The following is a 14,103-nucleotide window of genomic DNA, read 5'->3' as shown; positions in this document are numbered from 1 at the left end:
GCATATATGGTTGAAGTCACATTAATTAAAAGTAGATATAATGGGATACCCCTGTATTTCTTAAAGCTGTCGATACCATTCGATTTAAATCCAATAGTTGATATAAGGAAGCAGGATATGCTCTTCGCTACGAGACACGGAAAGGAAAGACTTCTCTACAACTGGTATGTGTCCGTGGACGACGTATAAAAAGTTAAGAACTACACGTACAAAGTATTTTTCCTTCAGACCAAAGTTTACTACTTAAGAAATGGCCACTTAAGACTACACCCAGGCAGGTGCCCTGCAGCCACGTGGGCTGCGTGGTCACAGAAGTAGGGGCAGCTGAGCCCGGCAGGGCCAGGTGATAAGGGAACAGTGCCAAGCAGCCGGCTGGTGGGCGGTGGCGTCCTGAGCCCTTCTGGCAGCACAAGGGCTGTGTCCTGACTCCCAGGAGCCTAGACACCCACTAATCAACTCCACGTCCGCTTGCATCGTCCGCAGTCTGTCCCTGCTGTCCGCAACTGTGCACCTGCTGCCTCCCGCCCCTGCTACTGCACGGGCACAGCCTTTCCGGCCTGCTTCGAGCACACTGTCTACGGGGCCACCTCTTCCGGTATGTCCGCTACAGAGCTCCTCTTTGCTGACACGTTCTCCCTGGGCTCGCCGCCTCTGGCATGTCCTCTATGGGACTCTCCTCTTCCGACATGCTCCCTGTGGGGCTCAGCAAAGGTCCTGTCTGCTTCTCACACTCACACCGACAGCCAAATATACCGTCACCTGTGATAACCTGGTACAAGCCGGACTCCAGAGCAGCAGCTTCTGAGGGGGGGTGGGGAGAGGGAGGGCTGCAAGCCACTGTGCTGCTGAGTGACGAGCCCTGTCAGGTGCCTTCTGGCTCTGGAACAATCCGCAGGCCCTCCCGCATGCGCTGTGCCTGCAAAGTTCCCTTTGCATCAAAGTGCTATGACATTCTCACCCCAGCTTCCTGCTTTCAAAGGGTATTCTCTTCTTCCACTGTGGATTTTGCTAGAAGAAGTTAAACCTAAATGAAGGTTTTTAAAAAGCTTTCTCCCTGTCTAGCAGCGCTTAGTTTACAACAGAGCAGCATTAAGTGGAGATTTTCCTCCTCACCGCTCCAGACACCCTGTCAGGGCCGCCCATGAAGGAAGTGCCGTCAGAAGATCCCAGAGCACTGCCATCGGTCGTCTCCCTCTTATAGGGGAATATCATTTCCACTTGACCAGTGGCTCTGAAACCCCAGTGGGCATCAGAGCCACGTGGGGCCTTGTCAAAACAGACTGCTGGGGCTTTGCTGTTGGCGCAGTGGTTAAGAATCTGCCTGCCAACGCGGGGGACACGGGTTCAAGCCCTGGCCCAGGGAGATCCCACGTGGCATGGAGCAACTAAGCCCGTGCGCCCCAACTATTGAGCCTGTGTTCTAGAGCCCGCGCGCCACAACTACTGAGCCTGCGTTCTAGAGCCTGTGCTGTGCAACAAGAGAAGCCACCGCGATGAGAAGCCCGCGCACCGCAACGGAGTAACAACTAGAGAAAGTCCATGCGCAGCAACTAAGACCCAACGCAGCCAAAAATAAATAAATAAATAAAATTTAAACAAACAAACAAAAAACCCAGGCTGCTGGGCCCCACCCACAAGACACTGCACCTCCTGCAAGCTCCCAGGCGATGCCCACGCTGCTGGCCTGGAACCACCACGCCAGACGCATGGCCACGGGTTAGGAACAGCCTATCTTCTACAGACTGGGCCACGGGTCAGGAACAGCCTATCTTCTACAGAGTGACACCCTCACACCTGCAGCGTAACAGGATGGGGCGACGGCTTCACCTCACTTCCCCTTCAGTCTGGGTTTTCTCATCTCTTCCTGGGTAAAAGCTGCCATCACAGGGCCCTGGGCAATTCCTGAGGGCACCTGCCTCCCCTGCAGCCAGCTGCAGGTGACTTCCACGCATCCTCCCATCCTTCCAAGGCAAGTCGGAAATCATCACACAAGCCTTACCACAAAAGTCTTCCCGATGCCCGAGACCACATATCCTTGGGAACTGTTTAGTGGGTTCAGATCAAACACATACCCACTGTTGGGGTCCCTGATGGAGCAGGCCTGCAGGAACAAAAGAGGCAAAGAGGCACATTCAAACCTGGTCCATGAGAACATGGCAAAGACAGAACAGCTCCAAAGCCTGCCCCATGTGGACACTGACGCTAAACCCCGTCGGAGAAGCAGCCCTGGGAGAGCTCACGGCCCCTTCCAATACCGCATCTGAAGCGCTCCAAGTGGGACACCAGCTCAGAGATGCTGACCTCATCTGAGCTCCTAAGACTGCTTCATTTACCTGAACAAGACCGCTGCTGACCCCCAAAGAAAAGTGAGGAACCGTAAGAGACCCACAAATAATTACCTGTCTCTTCCCCTCTTCTAGAAGGGATAACGAGCCCCCCTCTTCCCCCACCGCCTCGTGTCTTTTTTCCACCCCACCCGCCATATGCAGAGAATGGAGCAGTGGCCACACCCTCAGAAAACACTGCCGGCGGGCCAGGGTGGCGTGCCCTGACTCCCACCCTCCCTGGGTCCCACAAGCCCAGGACCCTGCGCCGGGAACATTCATCTGGGTGAGCCTGGGCTCTGCTGCCTGATGGAGCCCTGAAAAGGGAGGGAGGGGGGGAGGGAGGGAAATCCGTCCCATCATAAAGAAAAACACCCCGTGCTGTGAACACAAGGTGCACCCCTGGGAGGGCAGAGAACACATCTCAGAGCAGCTGGCTGCCACGTTCTGCAGGCAGGGGTTCACCGAGGGCAGGAGCGCGTCCCAAGGCCGAAGAGCGGCGTGAGCCCGGCGCTGCAGCAGGCGCGGGGCTGAAGCAGGGATGCGGCTGGAAGCAGAGCATTAAAACCTTAAACATCACGTTAAACCACACGGGCTATGTCCGACAGACGATGGGGCACATTTTAGGCATGGTCGTGATATTTAAGCACCCATCTCTGCGGTGACGGAGAGCCCAGAGCCACCGCCACGCTGAAGGGACAGCGATGTGGAGAGAAAGGAAGGAACCCAGAGGAAAGCTGGAGGCCCTGGTTCTCATCCCAGGACTGGGAGACGGGGCTGAGGGAGAGGCACGCGGGATGACTTCCAGATGCCTGCTGTCGAGTCGGAGGAAAGGCAGACACTGTAAGGGATTAAGAAGCACAAGGGGAGGGGTGCAGAGCCGGGACACCCGGGTGGGAATGGCCAGAGGCCCAGGACCGCACCCGTACCTGGTCTGTGTCTGTTGTTACTTGGACAGGACAGGCAGCCTCCGTGTTCCACAGGAAGCTGACCACACACTCCCAGCTGAGAGAAAATATGGGATGGGTGTTCTGAAAGGACAAATCCGGGATAAAAGTCAATATGAGAAAATGGAACTCGCTCTAACCAAAAGAATACATGCCTGATAAATTAAAAGAGCTAAAATCTATGAACTATCGCGGGACAGTGCTAGGCTAGGTGCTGCCCGTGACGTATCTAATTATAACTCAATGTCCTCAGCATTCCTACTGAGGAGATGTTCTCTCTTACGCTCGGATGCTGGGAAATTCACCTGAGGTCACGCCAGGAGTCAGTGGTAGAAGTGGGATCCAAACCTAGGTCTGAGTCCAGTCCACGCTTCTGAAAACCGTTCTACACCCAGATGCGGAACAAGAGGCAGAGCCCAAGGTGCCGGTGCACGTGATCACAGCCACGCAAGCGCAGACGCAGGCGAGACTGACCTATGGGGCGCGGGATCGGCACGGGGCGGGGGAATGGACCGGGAAGGGGCGCAAGGAGGCTTTCGGGCTCTATCTGCAGCCGTGGGTCTAGTTACACGGGTGTGCTCATCCCGCTGTGAGTCACTGACCATCTGGGCACTTTCCTGGGTGTGTTTTCAAAAACAAGTGTGATGAGCATTCCTCAACTGAGCCTCAGGACAACCTCTACCCGCCCTCTGTGTACAGAGGAGCAAATGGAGGCACAGAGGAGGTGAGACGCCCGCCCAGACGCACAGGTGAAGGAGATGCTAGGCTGCCCCGCACGCCTCACCCACCGAGCACCCTCTGATCTGAAGTCCCCACCCTCTCAGCCGCAGCATCACCAACAGTGAACTAAACACACACCCATCCCTCTGCCTCACCACGCGGCTGTGGAAAGTCCTGGGACTGCGGAACTCCCCGGGACATGACCCTCATTCAGTGTTTCCTGGGCCCATGAAATGCGCCGCCCCCGCAGCACTGCTGAGGGATACGGTTGACAACGTGCAATCGCTCTGAAAACTGAACAGCACTGTCCAAATAGGATGTCACAGGAAAGCTGAAAAAATAAGGGTCCGAGAGAACTTCCTGGAACTGTCCACTATCTCTGTGGCAACGAGACACCAGAGGGAGGAAGCGGAGGGGGATGAGGCCCAGGGAGGGGACGCCCGGACGTGCCCAGCAGGAGGCGAGGGCCGGGCTGGGCAGCCAGCATTCCTTCCTGGGACGGAGAGCAGAAATCGGGAAGCCGACTCTGGCTTATCGGAGTGTGTGTTTACAGCTCAGTTATGCGACACTTTCCTTGCACAACTCAGGCTGTGCTCAGCCAGCTAACATTTTCCTTCCCTTATCAGAGTGACCTTAAGCTCTAGAGACATTATCTCTTGGGAAAAACTCGTGTGCTGGCAAAGGACAGAGAAAACTTGGCGTCTGCAGGACGCCTAGTATGTAAGTGACTGAGGCCCCCTGCCTGCGGAGAGGAGTGGACACACCGGGCCGGGTTCTTGTCTACGAAGTGAGAGGACACTGTAGCAGACCCTTAAAAAGTGGAACCAGCCCTTGGAAATAATCTGTTTGATAATAAACATGAGCTCTTTCTTATTCCCACTCAGTGTTCATCTAAGAGCTTGGCAATGATTCAGAAACACACGTGACCCAGGTATAAATGTAAAGCTCCAGGTTAAAAAAAAAAAAAATTAAGTTTAGAATAACGAAGTTCTGGAAATGGACACCAGTGATGCGTGCCCAGCACTGTAAATGTACTTAATGCCACTCAACTGTACATCTAAAAACAGCTAAAATGGTAAATCTTATGTTATACATCTTCCACCACATTGTTTTTAAAAAACCAATGGGGACTATTCCCAATGGCCCCGGGGCATTTTTATTTGGAGTTTTCTCTTCTGTTCTGCCCTGGCCGAGGAACTCGGGCCCAAATGCAATCTCCATCACCTCCTCCATTTCCCAGCCTTGATTTTTCATTCCTGCTTTTCTGACGTATTACACACACCTCCCTCCGTGTTCACCCACTGGCCTGAGCTGCACCCAGCCTCAGTCTCCTCTATGAAGTCTGCTGTTTGGGCTGAACCGTCTCTAAGACCGATTCTGCAGCCGTGATCCTCAGATCACCAACTCACAGGGACTAACAGGCAGGGCGGCAACTGTACCACTCAGAGAAAGAACTCAAGTCTCCAGAAGACCATACAGTGTACGTCACAAACCAGCAGTAAGAGATCCGGCTTAAAGTTGAGAAAGGACAGCCACACAAGCACCATCACCGTGCTCCTTGCCTCCTTGAGTTTGTATCACATGCTGGCCTGAAGCAGAATTAAGATCAACCTTTGTCCCTGTGAAGAGACACCCAAAGCAACCAAGGTCATGGGTGACAAGCAGCGCCTTCCTTACCAGGCTGCCCCTGGAACAGACGAGGTGGATCCTGGTGGTGTAGGTGGTCCGTCTCCCATCGCTGGTGGTACAGGCTGAGCCATTCACATACTCCAGGAGGAGGCTGCCGCTGTCCTCCACCATGGGGCCCGTCTTCGCCATCCCCAAGTTGCTGACGGAGACGGTTTCAGAAAATGAACCCTGCAAACATGCGTGTCCGTTATGTTTCCTTCTGAAGAGAAAACAACTGATTTCCTCATTACTAACACAGTGGATTCTCATTACTCACAGTAGTTGTGTTCTATAAACTCGCTACAAATGCTGAATTAGTGAATACTGAACCACCGTTCGTACACAGAGGGGAAACACAGTCAGCCCTCCGTATCCACAGGCTCTACCTCTGCAGGTTCAACCAACTTCAGATCGAAAATATTCAGGGGAAAGAAATTCCAGGAAAAACAAAACTTAAATTTGCACCAGCATCTACTAACGTAGCATTTACACTGTGTTAAGTATTATAAGTAACCTAGAGGGAACTTAAAAGTGAAGCTGTGTGTAGGTGATGTGCAAATACTGCGACACTGTATATAAAGGTCTTGGGCATTCTCAGCTGTTTTTGGTATCTGCCGAGATCCTGGAACCAACCCTCACCCCGCGCACCAAAAGGGACGACTGGAGGTACCTATATGTACACTTATGTCACACAGACTGTGATCCTGAATACTCAAGATCCTGGTAGATTCTATTTTCTTTATTTTACAAAAGAGAAAACGAGGTTCAGACATGCTAAGTGACTTATCCAAGGCCACCCCACTAACGGGCATCAGAGGAAGGACTCAAACCCCGCCCACCTGGCCAGGAGCTTCTGACACCGCACTGCCCACCCCCCGTGTCTCCACCCTCTGGCCGTCTGGGTGGGAGAGCTGAGACGAGAGCGCAGAGCCACGTCAGGCCCCTCTGCGCATGTCCACGGAAGACTGTGAAAGCACCCGGTACTGATTTGGAGTTACAAATAAACATGAGCAAGTAGACAACTTCGCAGATACAGAATCTGAGAATAACGAGGACTGACTGTCCTTTGAGGCCGTTGCTCCGACAAAGAGCACGCGCGCGTACGTACACGTGTACACACCACGGGGTGCTCACTCTGAACCACCAGAGAGCGCTCGCCAGCTTCCCTTAAAACACCTCCAAGCTGCCGTGTAACAGAAGCCAGCAAAGTACATTCCCGGCATGCTATTTTTAAAGAAGCACACGTACATCTTTATTTTAAGATGCACCGTGTACACGGAGCCCAGGGAAACATACCAAAGCTCCAGCAGTAACTGCATTCCATCGGATGACAAAGTGCAGCTCGCACCCTGGCGAGAGCTAACACATGGATCTAGTTCATCCACAGCAACTCTACCGAGCAGGTGGCCCCCTAATTAGTCCAGAAGTAAGAGCTTTGGGAAGCAAAAACTATTCTTTACAGATGTCTGCTGCTCACGCAGAGACACTTCCTCTGCCGAGTACTGTGAGCCACAGGAGGTCCCCGACACCCAGGCTTTTTTAAATTTTAAATCTGAACAGTGACTCGAATAGGATCACATCTGTAGGGGGCAGGGGAATTCACCCCGAGGCCCCTCTCCCACTCAGAGGGCTTCTCGTCAGCAGCCAGGCCTGCTTAGATCTGAGAGTCCCGAAACAGCCCCCTCCACCACCAAGTCCTGGGCTCAGGAGGGGACGGCAGACTCACTTGGTCGTTTTGGTACTTCATCTGGCAAGCGGACGCGTACCGATCGCAGCCCGGCACTGGGTTCAGAGGTCGACACACATTTATGTAGTACTTCCTCCACGTGCTGTGTGCCCCGGCATTGTCCAGGGCATACCAGTTTCCTCCATGACCACCCTCGGATTTTGCTAGCCTGAAATTTCAGAGGGAAATGCATGCTTTTCAAGCTGACAGGTTTCGGTCCTACGATTCACTTCTAAGCAGTTAGAGAACTACTGAAGGAAACGTGCCCCGCCCACCAAACTACCAAAGCCGGCACACCTGTGTTCTCGAACTCACTAAATGCAGCCCCCGGCACACCTGGAACTGGCCCCGCACCTCTGCACCGACAGGCATTGCTTTAAATGATGCAGTGAAGACTGAGGTTTTGCTGGGCGAAGACTGGTTGATCTCGCACAGGCTACAGGACCATTAGCAGAATTCCTTCTGCTTAAAGCTCCCACCTTGGTCCTGTACCTAGAGCTAACCTGATTCCCTATGATCGGCTGAGTTACACGCTCACCAGCAGTCTAATCGACCTCAGTCAGCGCTATCTGGACTGGGGCCCGGCCAAGGGCAGGCTGACATGCCTCACCTAGAGAGGTCGTACTGCTCCATCGTGGAGGGGTCAGTCACCACACACTCCAGGGGCTCCGCCGGGCAGGCGTAACTGCTGTACCACCGGAAGTTGTAGGTAGAGTTATCTTCTTCCTAATCTCAGGACAAGGACAGACATGGGAGGGGTGGCAGAAAAGAGTAATCATTACACAAAGCCAGCATTTCTAAAAAGACGGGGCACTTTTTTCTAAATAAAAACCACAGGAAAGTTAATTTACTTTGCCCATCCCTCTCATTTTATTAAAAGGAAGATTGCCCAGCAATAAATTAAGATGGAAATCTATCCTCTGTTAAACGGGAATAAGGGATGGTTTTGATGCTTTTGTGTGTTTTGTACCCAAAACCAACAGTGTCATGGGCTGTGACTGAGGTGTACAGCCCACCGAAGCAACAGCTCAGAAAATGAATACTGCCCGTGTCCTCTGGCAAATCTAAAAGGATTAATTAAAATCATAGGAGATGACGATTTGCCCAGGAAACCAGACTAATAATAGCTCTCCTTCTAAATAAAGGTCCCAGGACAGGCTCCTGTGTAAGTCCTGAGGAGCCAGACAACTTGATGGTTTATCCCCAAGGACCATCCCAGCTCCTACGTCACCTACAACAGAATCTTGTCTCGCTCCAGAAAAGTCACAAGCCCTGTCTTGACCACTTTTTTCTCTTCCCCTGCCTTTACAAGACTGACGTTCTCTCCCTCCTGGCCTGTCGCTCTGCAGACACACACATGGGCACACACATGTGCACACACACAGCACAATTCCTACCTGATATTCAGGGAGACCCACTCCAGCGTCTCGATCACAGAGAAAGGTGAGCAGCGTGGCTCTTGGCGTGTGCCTTTCATTATTGTAGGGCGTGCCATCTTTGTAATTCAGCTGGATCATCCCGTCATAATATGAAAGCTTAGCATTACTGCGTCCCAAGTTCCAAGACTTCCCACCACTAAAACAAATAAACAAACGTTTCTCAGGAAAGATACCAAGACCAGAAGCTCTGTGATGCTGCGATGCTGAAGGAAGCGCCGGGGACAGCGTAGGGGGTGGCAGTGCCGGGACGGCGGTTAGGATCTCAGCGCAGCAGCGGTGCGAGGGCAATCCCACCCCACACCAGACCCAAATCCACGCTCAGCGCGGCTGGTTTAAGGCACAACTCCCTGGACTAACACACTGAAGGGAGAAGCGTGTACATAAACCCATCCAACAACTGCGAAGTGCCGACTACACAGAAGGGAGGCGCTGCACGAACCCACTCCTGTCCTGCTCCTTCCCTGGGAAACGAAAGCTCCCAGCAGCATCCTCTGGTTTTCAGTCCAGGTCTTCCCAGAGTTTACACACTCACCATAAAGCAAAGATGCCAGCAGACAACACACCTACTCCAGAATAAAATACCTGTGAGCACAAGATACCTAACGAAAGACCGGGAACTGGGAACAGTTACTTGCCTTTTTGACACCTGACAGGCTCCCGAGTCCAGCTGGCAGGAGCCCACGGACACCGCACCACACACGTTGATGTAAAACTCGTACTTCTCCGTCTCAACTTTGTAGGCACCATTCTTCTTTGTGAGAGGCGACAAGTCAAAAGAAAACCCTAAGAAAGAATCAAGACCATCCCAGGTGAGTGAGACCACAGTGAAGCAGAGCCCCCTCAGCTCCCGGCCTCCAGGAGAAGCTCGTGGCCAGGCCTGCCCAACGGCTGGGACGGGAGCTACCAGGACCACCATCACCAACACTTTCCCCTTGGAGACGGGTCCCCCATCACCACGCCCCTTCTGCTGCATTCACCGAAGACCCGAGTCAGAGCCCAGAACTCCTGGGTGAATAAACAACCAGTGTGTTCAAAGCGGGACGACCAACGGCCGTGAAAAGTCAACGGTGCTGGGTTTCCTGACCAGAAATTCATGCGAGAAGCCTTTTCAAACATGATTTACTTCCTGTGCTCCTCAGGTTTTGCGATCAGCAAACCTACCTCGACTTTGAATATGACAGGTTTTTCATTATCTCAGATAAGCCTGAAACACCAGATTTTCGGAGTTTTGGTCAAACAGTATTAATATAATTCTAACACAGATTCTCTCTGAAACACTCATAGAAAATGTTAAGAACAAAACAAAAACAAGCTAAGCAGGTGCAGGAGAGCCTGCCCCACAAGGCGCTCGGACACACACCTGCCTGGGAGTCGAAGACGGTGCAGTTGTCCCCCTCGGTCCTGGACAGCACGCAGGCCGCCGCCGTGTACCACTCAAACTCGTAGAAGCAACCGTTCGCCGCAGAAGTTCTCAGCACTGGGGCACTTTCTAAATCACCTGCCGGAGGGGAAGAAAGACCCATCGCTGATCCGGTCTCAAAAAGCTTCCCTTGTTCTAAATACACTCCTACAAATGCCGATCTGACGCCCCTAGAGTGGTCAAACCTTCAGAGGCAGAAAGGACAAGGCTGGGGGCCAGGGCTGGGGGGGAGTCCGTGTTTAATGGGGACAGAGCTTCAGTTTGGGAGGACGAGAAAGTTCTGGAGATGGATGGTGGTGTAAACACACTTAAGGTACAATGTAAATGTCAGGTGCTCAATTGCCACTGAACTGTGCACTCAAAAATGATTAAAATGGTGAACTGCATGTTACATGTATTTTATCACAACTCCTTTAAAATGATAAATCTTATATTAGGTATATTCTACCATTTTCAAAAATTAAAAAAAACTGTCCTGGTCCTTGAACTTATCCCACAGCTGGGAATTTATCCAAAGGAAATTTTCCGACAAGAGGTAGAGAGGATACGTCACAGCACAATCACCGACACTGGAAACATGCTATTAACCCAACAACAGGGAAAATGCTTAAAAATAGTAAAACCAAGCCACTAGCAACAAGGAAGCCCCTAAAAATTATAAACACAACTGTGAAACATAAAAGAGTCTTCACAAAATACTATGTTTTGAGGAACATAAAAATGTGCGGATCTATATAGACCTTGACCCTGAAAAACAAGGTGCACTGTGCGTATCGACGCTGAGATCACAGACAGTGTTTTCAAGCACTTGTGATGTGATGCTCCCCCTTTGGAGGAAGTGGAGCAGCCTCCACATCAGCCTGCACCAGGCCTCAGGAAGAGGAAGCCGTGCCAGGAGCGTAACTCATCTGGAAAACTGCAGCACAACCCCCCTGGACACCATATGGTTTCTTCATCGCTGCGCTGGGGCTGGGGAGGGGGATCGAGTCCAATGGACCAACACTAATGCTTCTGGAGCCTCGGTGCTCGGCCCGAGCCCGCTCTGCCTCGTCACCCAGGCAGGGGCCGGCGGCAAACCGAAAACTAAAGAATGCGGCTGCCGCTGGGGAAGCCCACGAAGGCGCCACGCGTTTGTAACGTGTACCTGGCTTGCACACGAGTGTTATATTTGTGCTTATTTTCGTGTCGCCACACTCATCACCATCTGAGTAAGAGAGCTGAATGTGTCCTTTCTCTCTTGTGGGAGAAGAAAGAAATTTGCCCAGATTTTTACTTCCGTCCTTATCTGGAAAAGAGAAAAGAAAAGGGAAAAAAACAGAAGACGTGATTAAAAATGAGAATGACAGACAAAGAGGTACCAAAAATGAGCCGAGACCCCGCAGGTGTTCGGAGGGTCAGTGGGTTTCTCTTGAGTGACAAGTTTGACAGGGCAGTGGCAGCCACACTGAGGGCCCCAAGGGCACCTTCAGGCTTAGGAGGAAAGTACGAGAGTGAATAAACAACGTCCTCTGAGGGCACAAGAGGCAGAAAGGCAAGAACGCACCTTACACCATCCCGGAAAATAACACTGTTCCCCCATGTGTGGGGCCCTCAGCTCTCCTGAGACACAAGGCCTGTCGAAACCGAGGGGGCAGCATTTGTCCCATGACCAAAGCAGAAAATAATTAAACCTGTGCAGCCAGCCAAAAAACGTGACCACTTAATTCTTGGTTCAATTGACTTTTACTGATGGTCTGTCTCAAGTCCTTCTTAAATAAAGGCAGGGACATGGCTGGACCTGCTTTTAAAAGACACACCACCAATTCTGAATCCTGGGATAATTCCTAAAATCCAACCTGGGTTCACAATCCTTTATCTAATGCTTGTAACAGATTCCAATTACTCCCACTGTCTGTCATTTTCCAGGTGAGTCTTAAGTGACAAACAACTAATATGCTATAAACAGTTACATCCAATTGAGAAGTCGCAACCAACACAGTTACAGCAAAAGGAACCTAAGGGGTCCAGTGCTCTCACGTGAGGCTACGAGAGTCCACTGGCCTGAAGCCGTAACACTTGAACAATTCCAGGCAGAAAGGTTGTTAAAATCAAAATGAGTTCTACACGAGCACTGGCAATGCTCCTCCACAGGTGACGGAGCAGAAAGATAACCAAGTTCCCCCCAGCCGCTTCCTCCTGTTTCCAGTGAGCCCACCTCAGAAGGCTTCAGCCAACTTCAAGATACCCGAATGCACCAGCTCCCTACATTTGAGTCATTAAACTCTTTTCTTCACCATCCTTTATACGCTGAACGCAGAGAAAGGAGGCTGAGATAAACCACAGGAAGAACTTCTAATTCACTCCCACCTGGATGCAGCCGGGCTCCGCGTTACCTACAGGCACAGGGCACCACTCACCCACAGCGCACACGGCCGCGTCCTCGGGGCAGCCCCTCGCCCGGCCCTTCTGCAGGACCCTGTGGCAGACGTTAACGAAGAAATGCTTCTTTTCTGGTTCCCTCTGGCTGCCATCCACAGCTTCCCAATTCTGTTCCAGTTCTGTAACCAAAAAAAAAATAAAAAGAGTCTTCCAGCCAAAGGCAGTGATTATTTCTCTGTGAGTCACACCATAAATGGCGATTAAGCGGAAGGTAAAGGCCTGGAGCTCACCAGGCCTGTGGTTGCTAGACGTCAGGCACTCACGTTTCTGGACCCGGCAGGCTGAGGGCACACAAACTCAGCGAGAATCTCAAGCCTGTCTTGAATGTGACAGAAACAAGCCAGCCCCGAACGGCTCCTCAGAAGAGGAGGCTTAAGGGGGGGGGTGGGGGGGCCGCCAGAGGATTAAACAGCAAAATTCTCCCAAGCCCCAAAGTCTGAAATCAGAAACTGAAAAGCAAAGCCAGACGCCAGCCCGGACTTGAGATGCCACTGGTGACGCATCTGCCTCCAGACCACAGATAAGGCAGACCTGGCCCAGGGCTTCGTGCTCCGTGCCCCCGGAAGATAAACAAGATACCTGGTCCCTTAACTCAAAGGGTTCATGACTCAGTCACGCATGAGCAGAAGACAATCCGTGGAAGGCAGAAGGAGCACAGGCTGAGAGCAGACAGCAAGTCAAAGGCGGACCATCCCCCAACAGCCCCCAAAGGCATCACTGGAACCGTGTGGGAAGGAGGACACACATAGTGAGGACACTCCTGTGCGGACTGGAGACTGGGGTTTAAAAGGAAAATCCCGCGTCAGTGGTAACACAGTCACTACACACCGGTGTCAATAACCGGGAAGGACTCACGGCCGACCACGACAAACACTGTCCTGAAAGCTTTGGCTGGGCTGGGGAGGGCTGAAGGGCTTCAGGCAGGAGGACTTCTTTAAACTATCAGAGAAGGATGTGAGCTCTCACCTCACAGCTTCCTTAGATATCTGGGTGCAAGCGCTACACAAATAACCCGGGTCCCAGAGAACCGGAGAGGTGGCCCAAGTCAGCTGAGCACGAATGCATCTCTGCAACCTCGCAGATCCTAGGATCTGAAACCACCGCTCAGTTTACTGTAAGAAAATTGGGGGGCGGGGGTGTAACTTGCTCAAGTAAGTAAACACAGCTGGATGCGGGGCCTCAAACCCATGTCTGAGCGGAGGTGAGAGCTCTTCCCACTCGGCAGACAGAAATCCAGCCTCTCGACCAGGGCACAGACTGTAACCACGGCACCAGCCCCAGGGCTCAAAGGTGCTGAACCAGGAAAGCACCGAGATGGTTATTCCCCCGGGCAATTCGCTGCCCGACTGCATCTATAGTGGGGCTCGTGTTCAAAGGACAGCGTTCCAGCACCCCACGAAGGAGGAATTCTCCTTCTAATATGATACTTTCCCAAGCAGCT

General features: G+C 52.1%; 1 protein-coding gene across 1 annotated transcript in view; it reads right to left on the bottom strand.

Moving 5' to 3' along the window:
* The window catches only part of IGF2R (insulin like growth factor 2 receptor), a 109,712-nt gene that overhangs the window by 44,254 nt on the left and 51,355 nt on the right, over positions 1-14,103 (bottom strand). The window contains exons 12-21 of the mRNA XM_029224310.1: positions 12,641-12,781; positions 11,389-11,529; positions 10,185-10,322; positions 9,460-9,607; positions 8,783-8,960; positions 7,996-8,111; positions 7,386-7,554; positions 5,669-5,848; positions 3,254-3,355; positions 2,000-2,101 (exon numbers count right to left, since the gene is read on the bottom strand). Coding sequence (XP_029080143.1) covers positions 2,000-2,101; positions 3,254-3,355; positions 5,669-5,848; positions 7,386-7,554; positions 7,996-8,111; positions 8,783-8,960; positions 9,460-9,607; positions 10,185-10,322; positions 11,389-11,529; positions 12,641-12,781 — 1,415 coding nt within the window. The remainder of the gene's footprint in view (positions 1-1,999; positions 2,102-3,253; positions 3,356-5,668; positions 5,849-7,385; positions 7,555-7,995; positions 8,112-8,782; positions 8,961-9,459; positions 9,608-10,184; positions 10,323-11,388; positions 11,530-12,640; positions 12,782-14,103) is intronic.

Source organism: Monodon monoceros, unplaced genomic scaffold (genome assembly GCF_005190385.1).
Source record: "Monodon monoceros isolate NGI ecotype Baffin Bay Population unplaced genomic scaffold, NGI_Narwhal_1 Super_Scaffold_15, whole genome shotgun sequence".
Classification (NCBI taxonomy): domain Eukaryota; kingdom Metazoa; phylum Chordata; class Mammalia; order Artiodactyla; family Monodontidae; genus Monodon; species Monodon monoceros.
The sequence above is the reverse complement of the archived record's forward strand: the minus strand, read 5'-3'. Positions and strand labels throughout refer to the sequence as shown.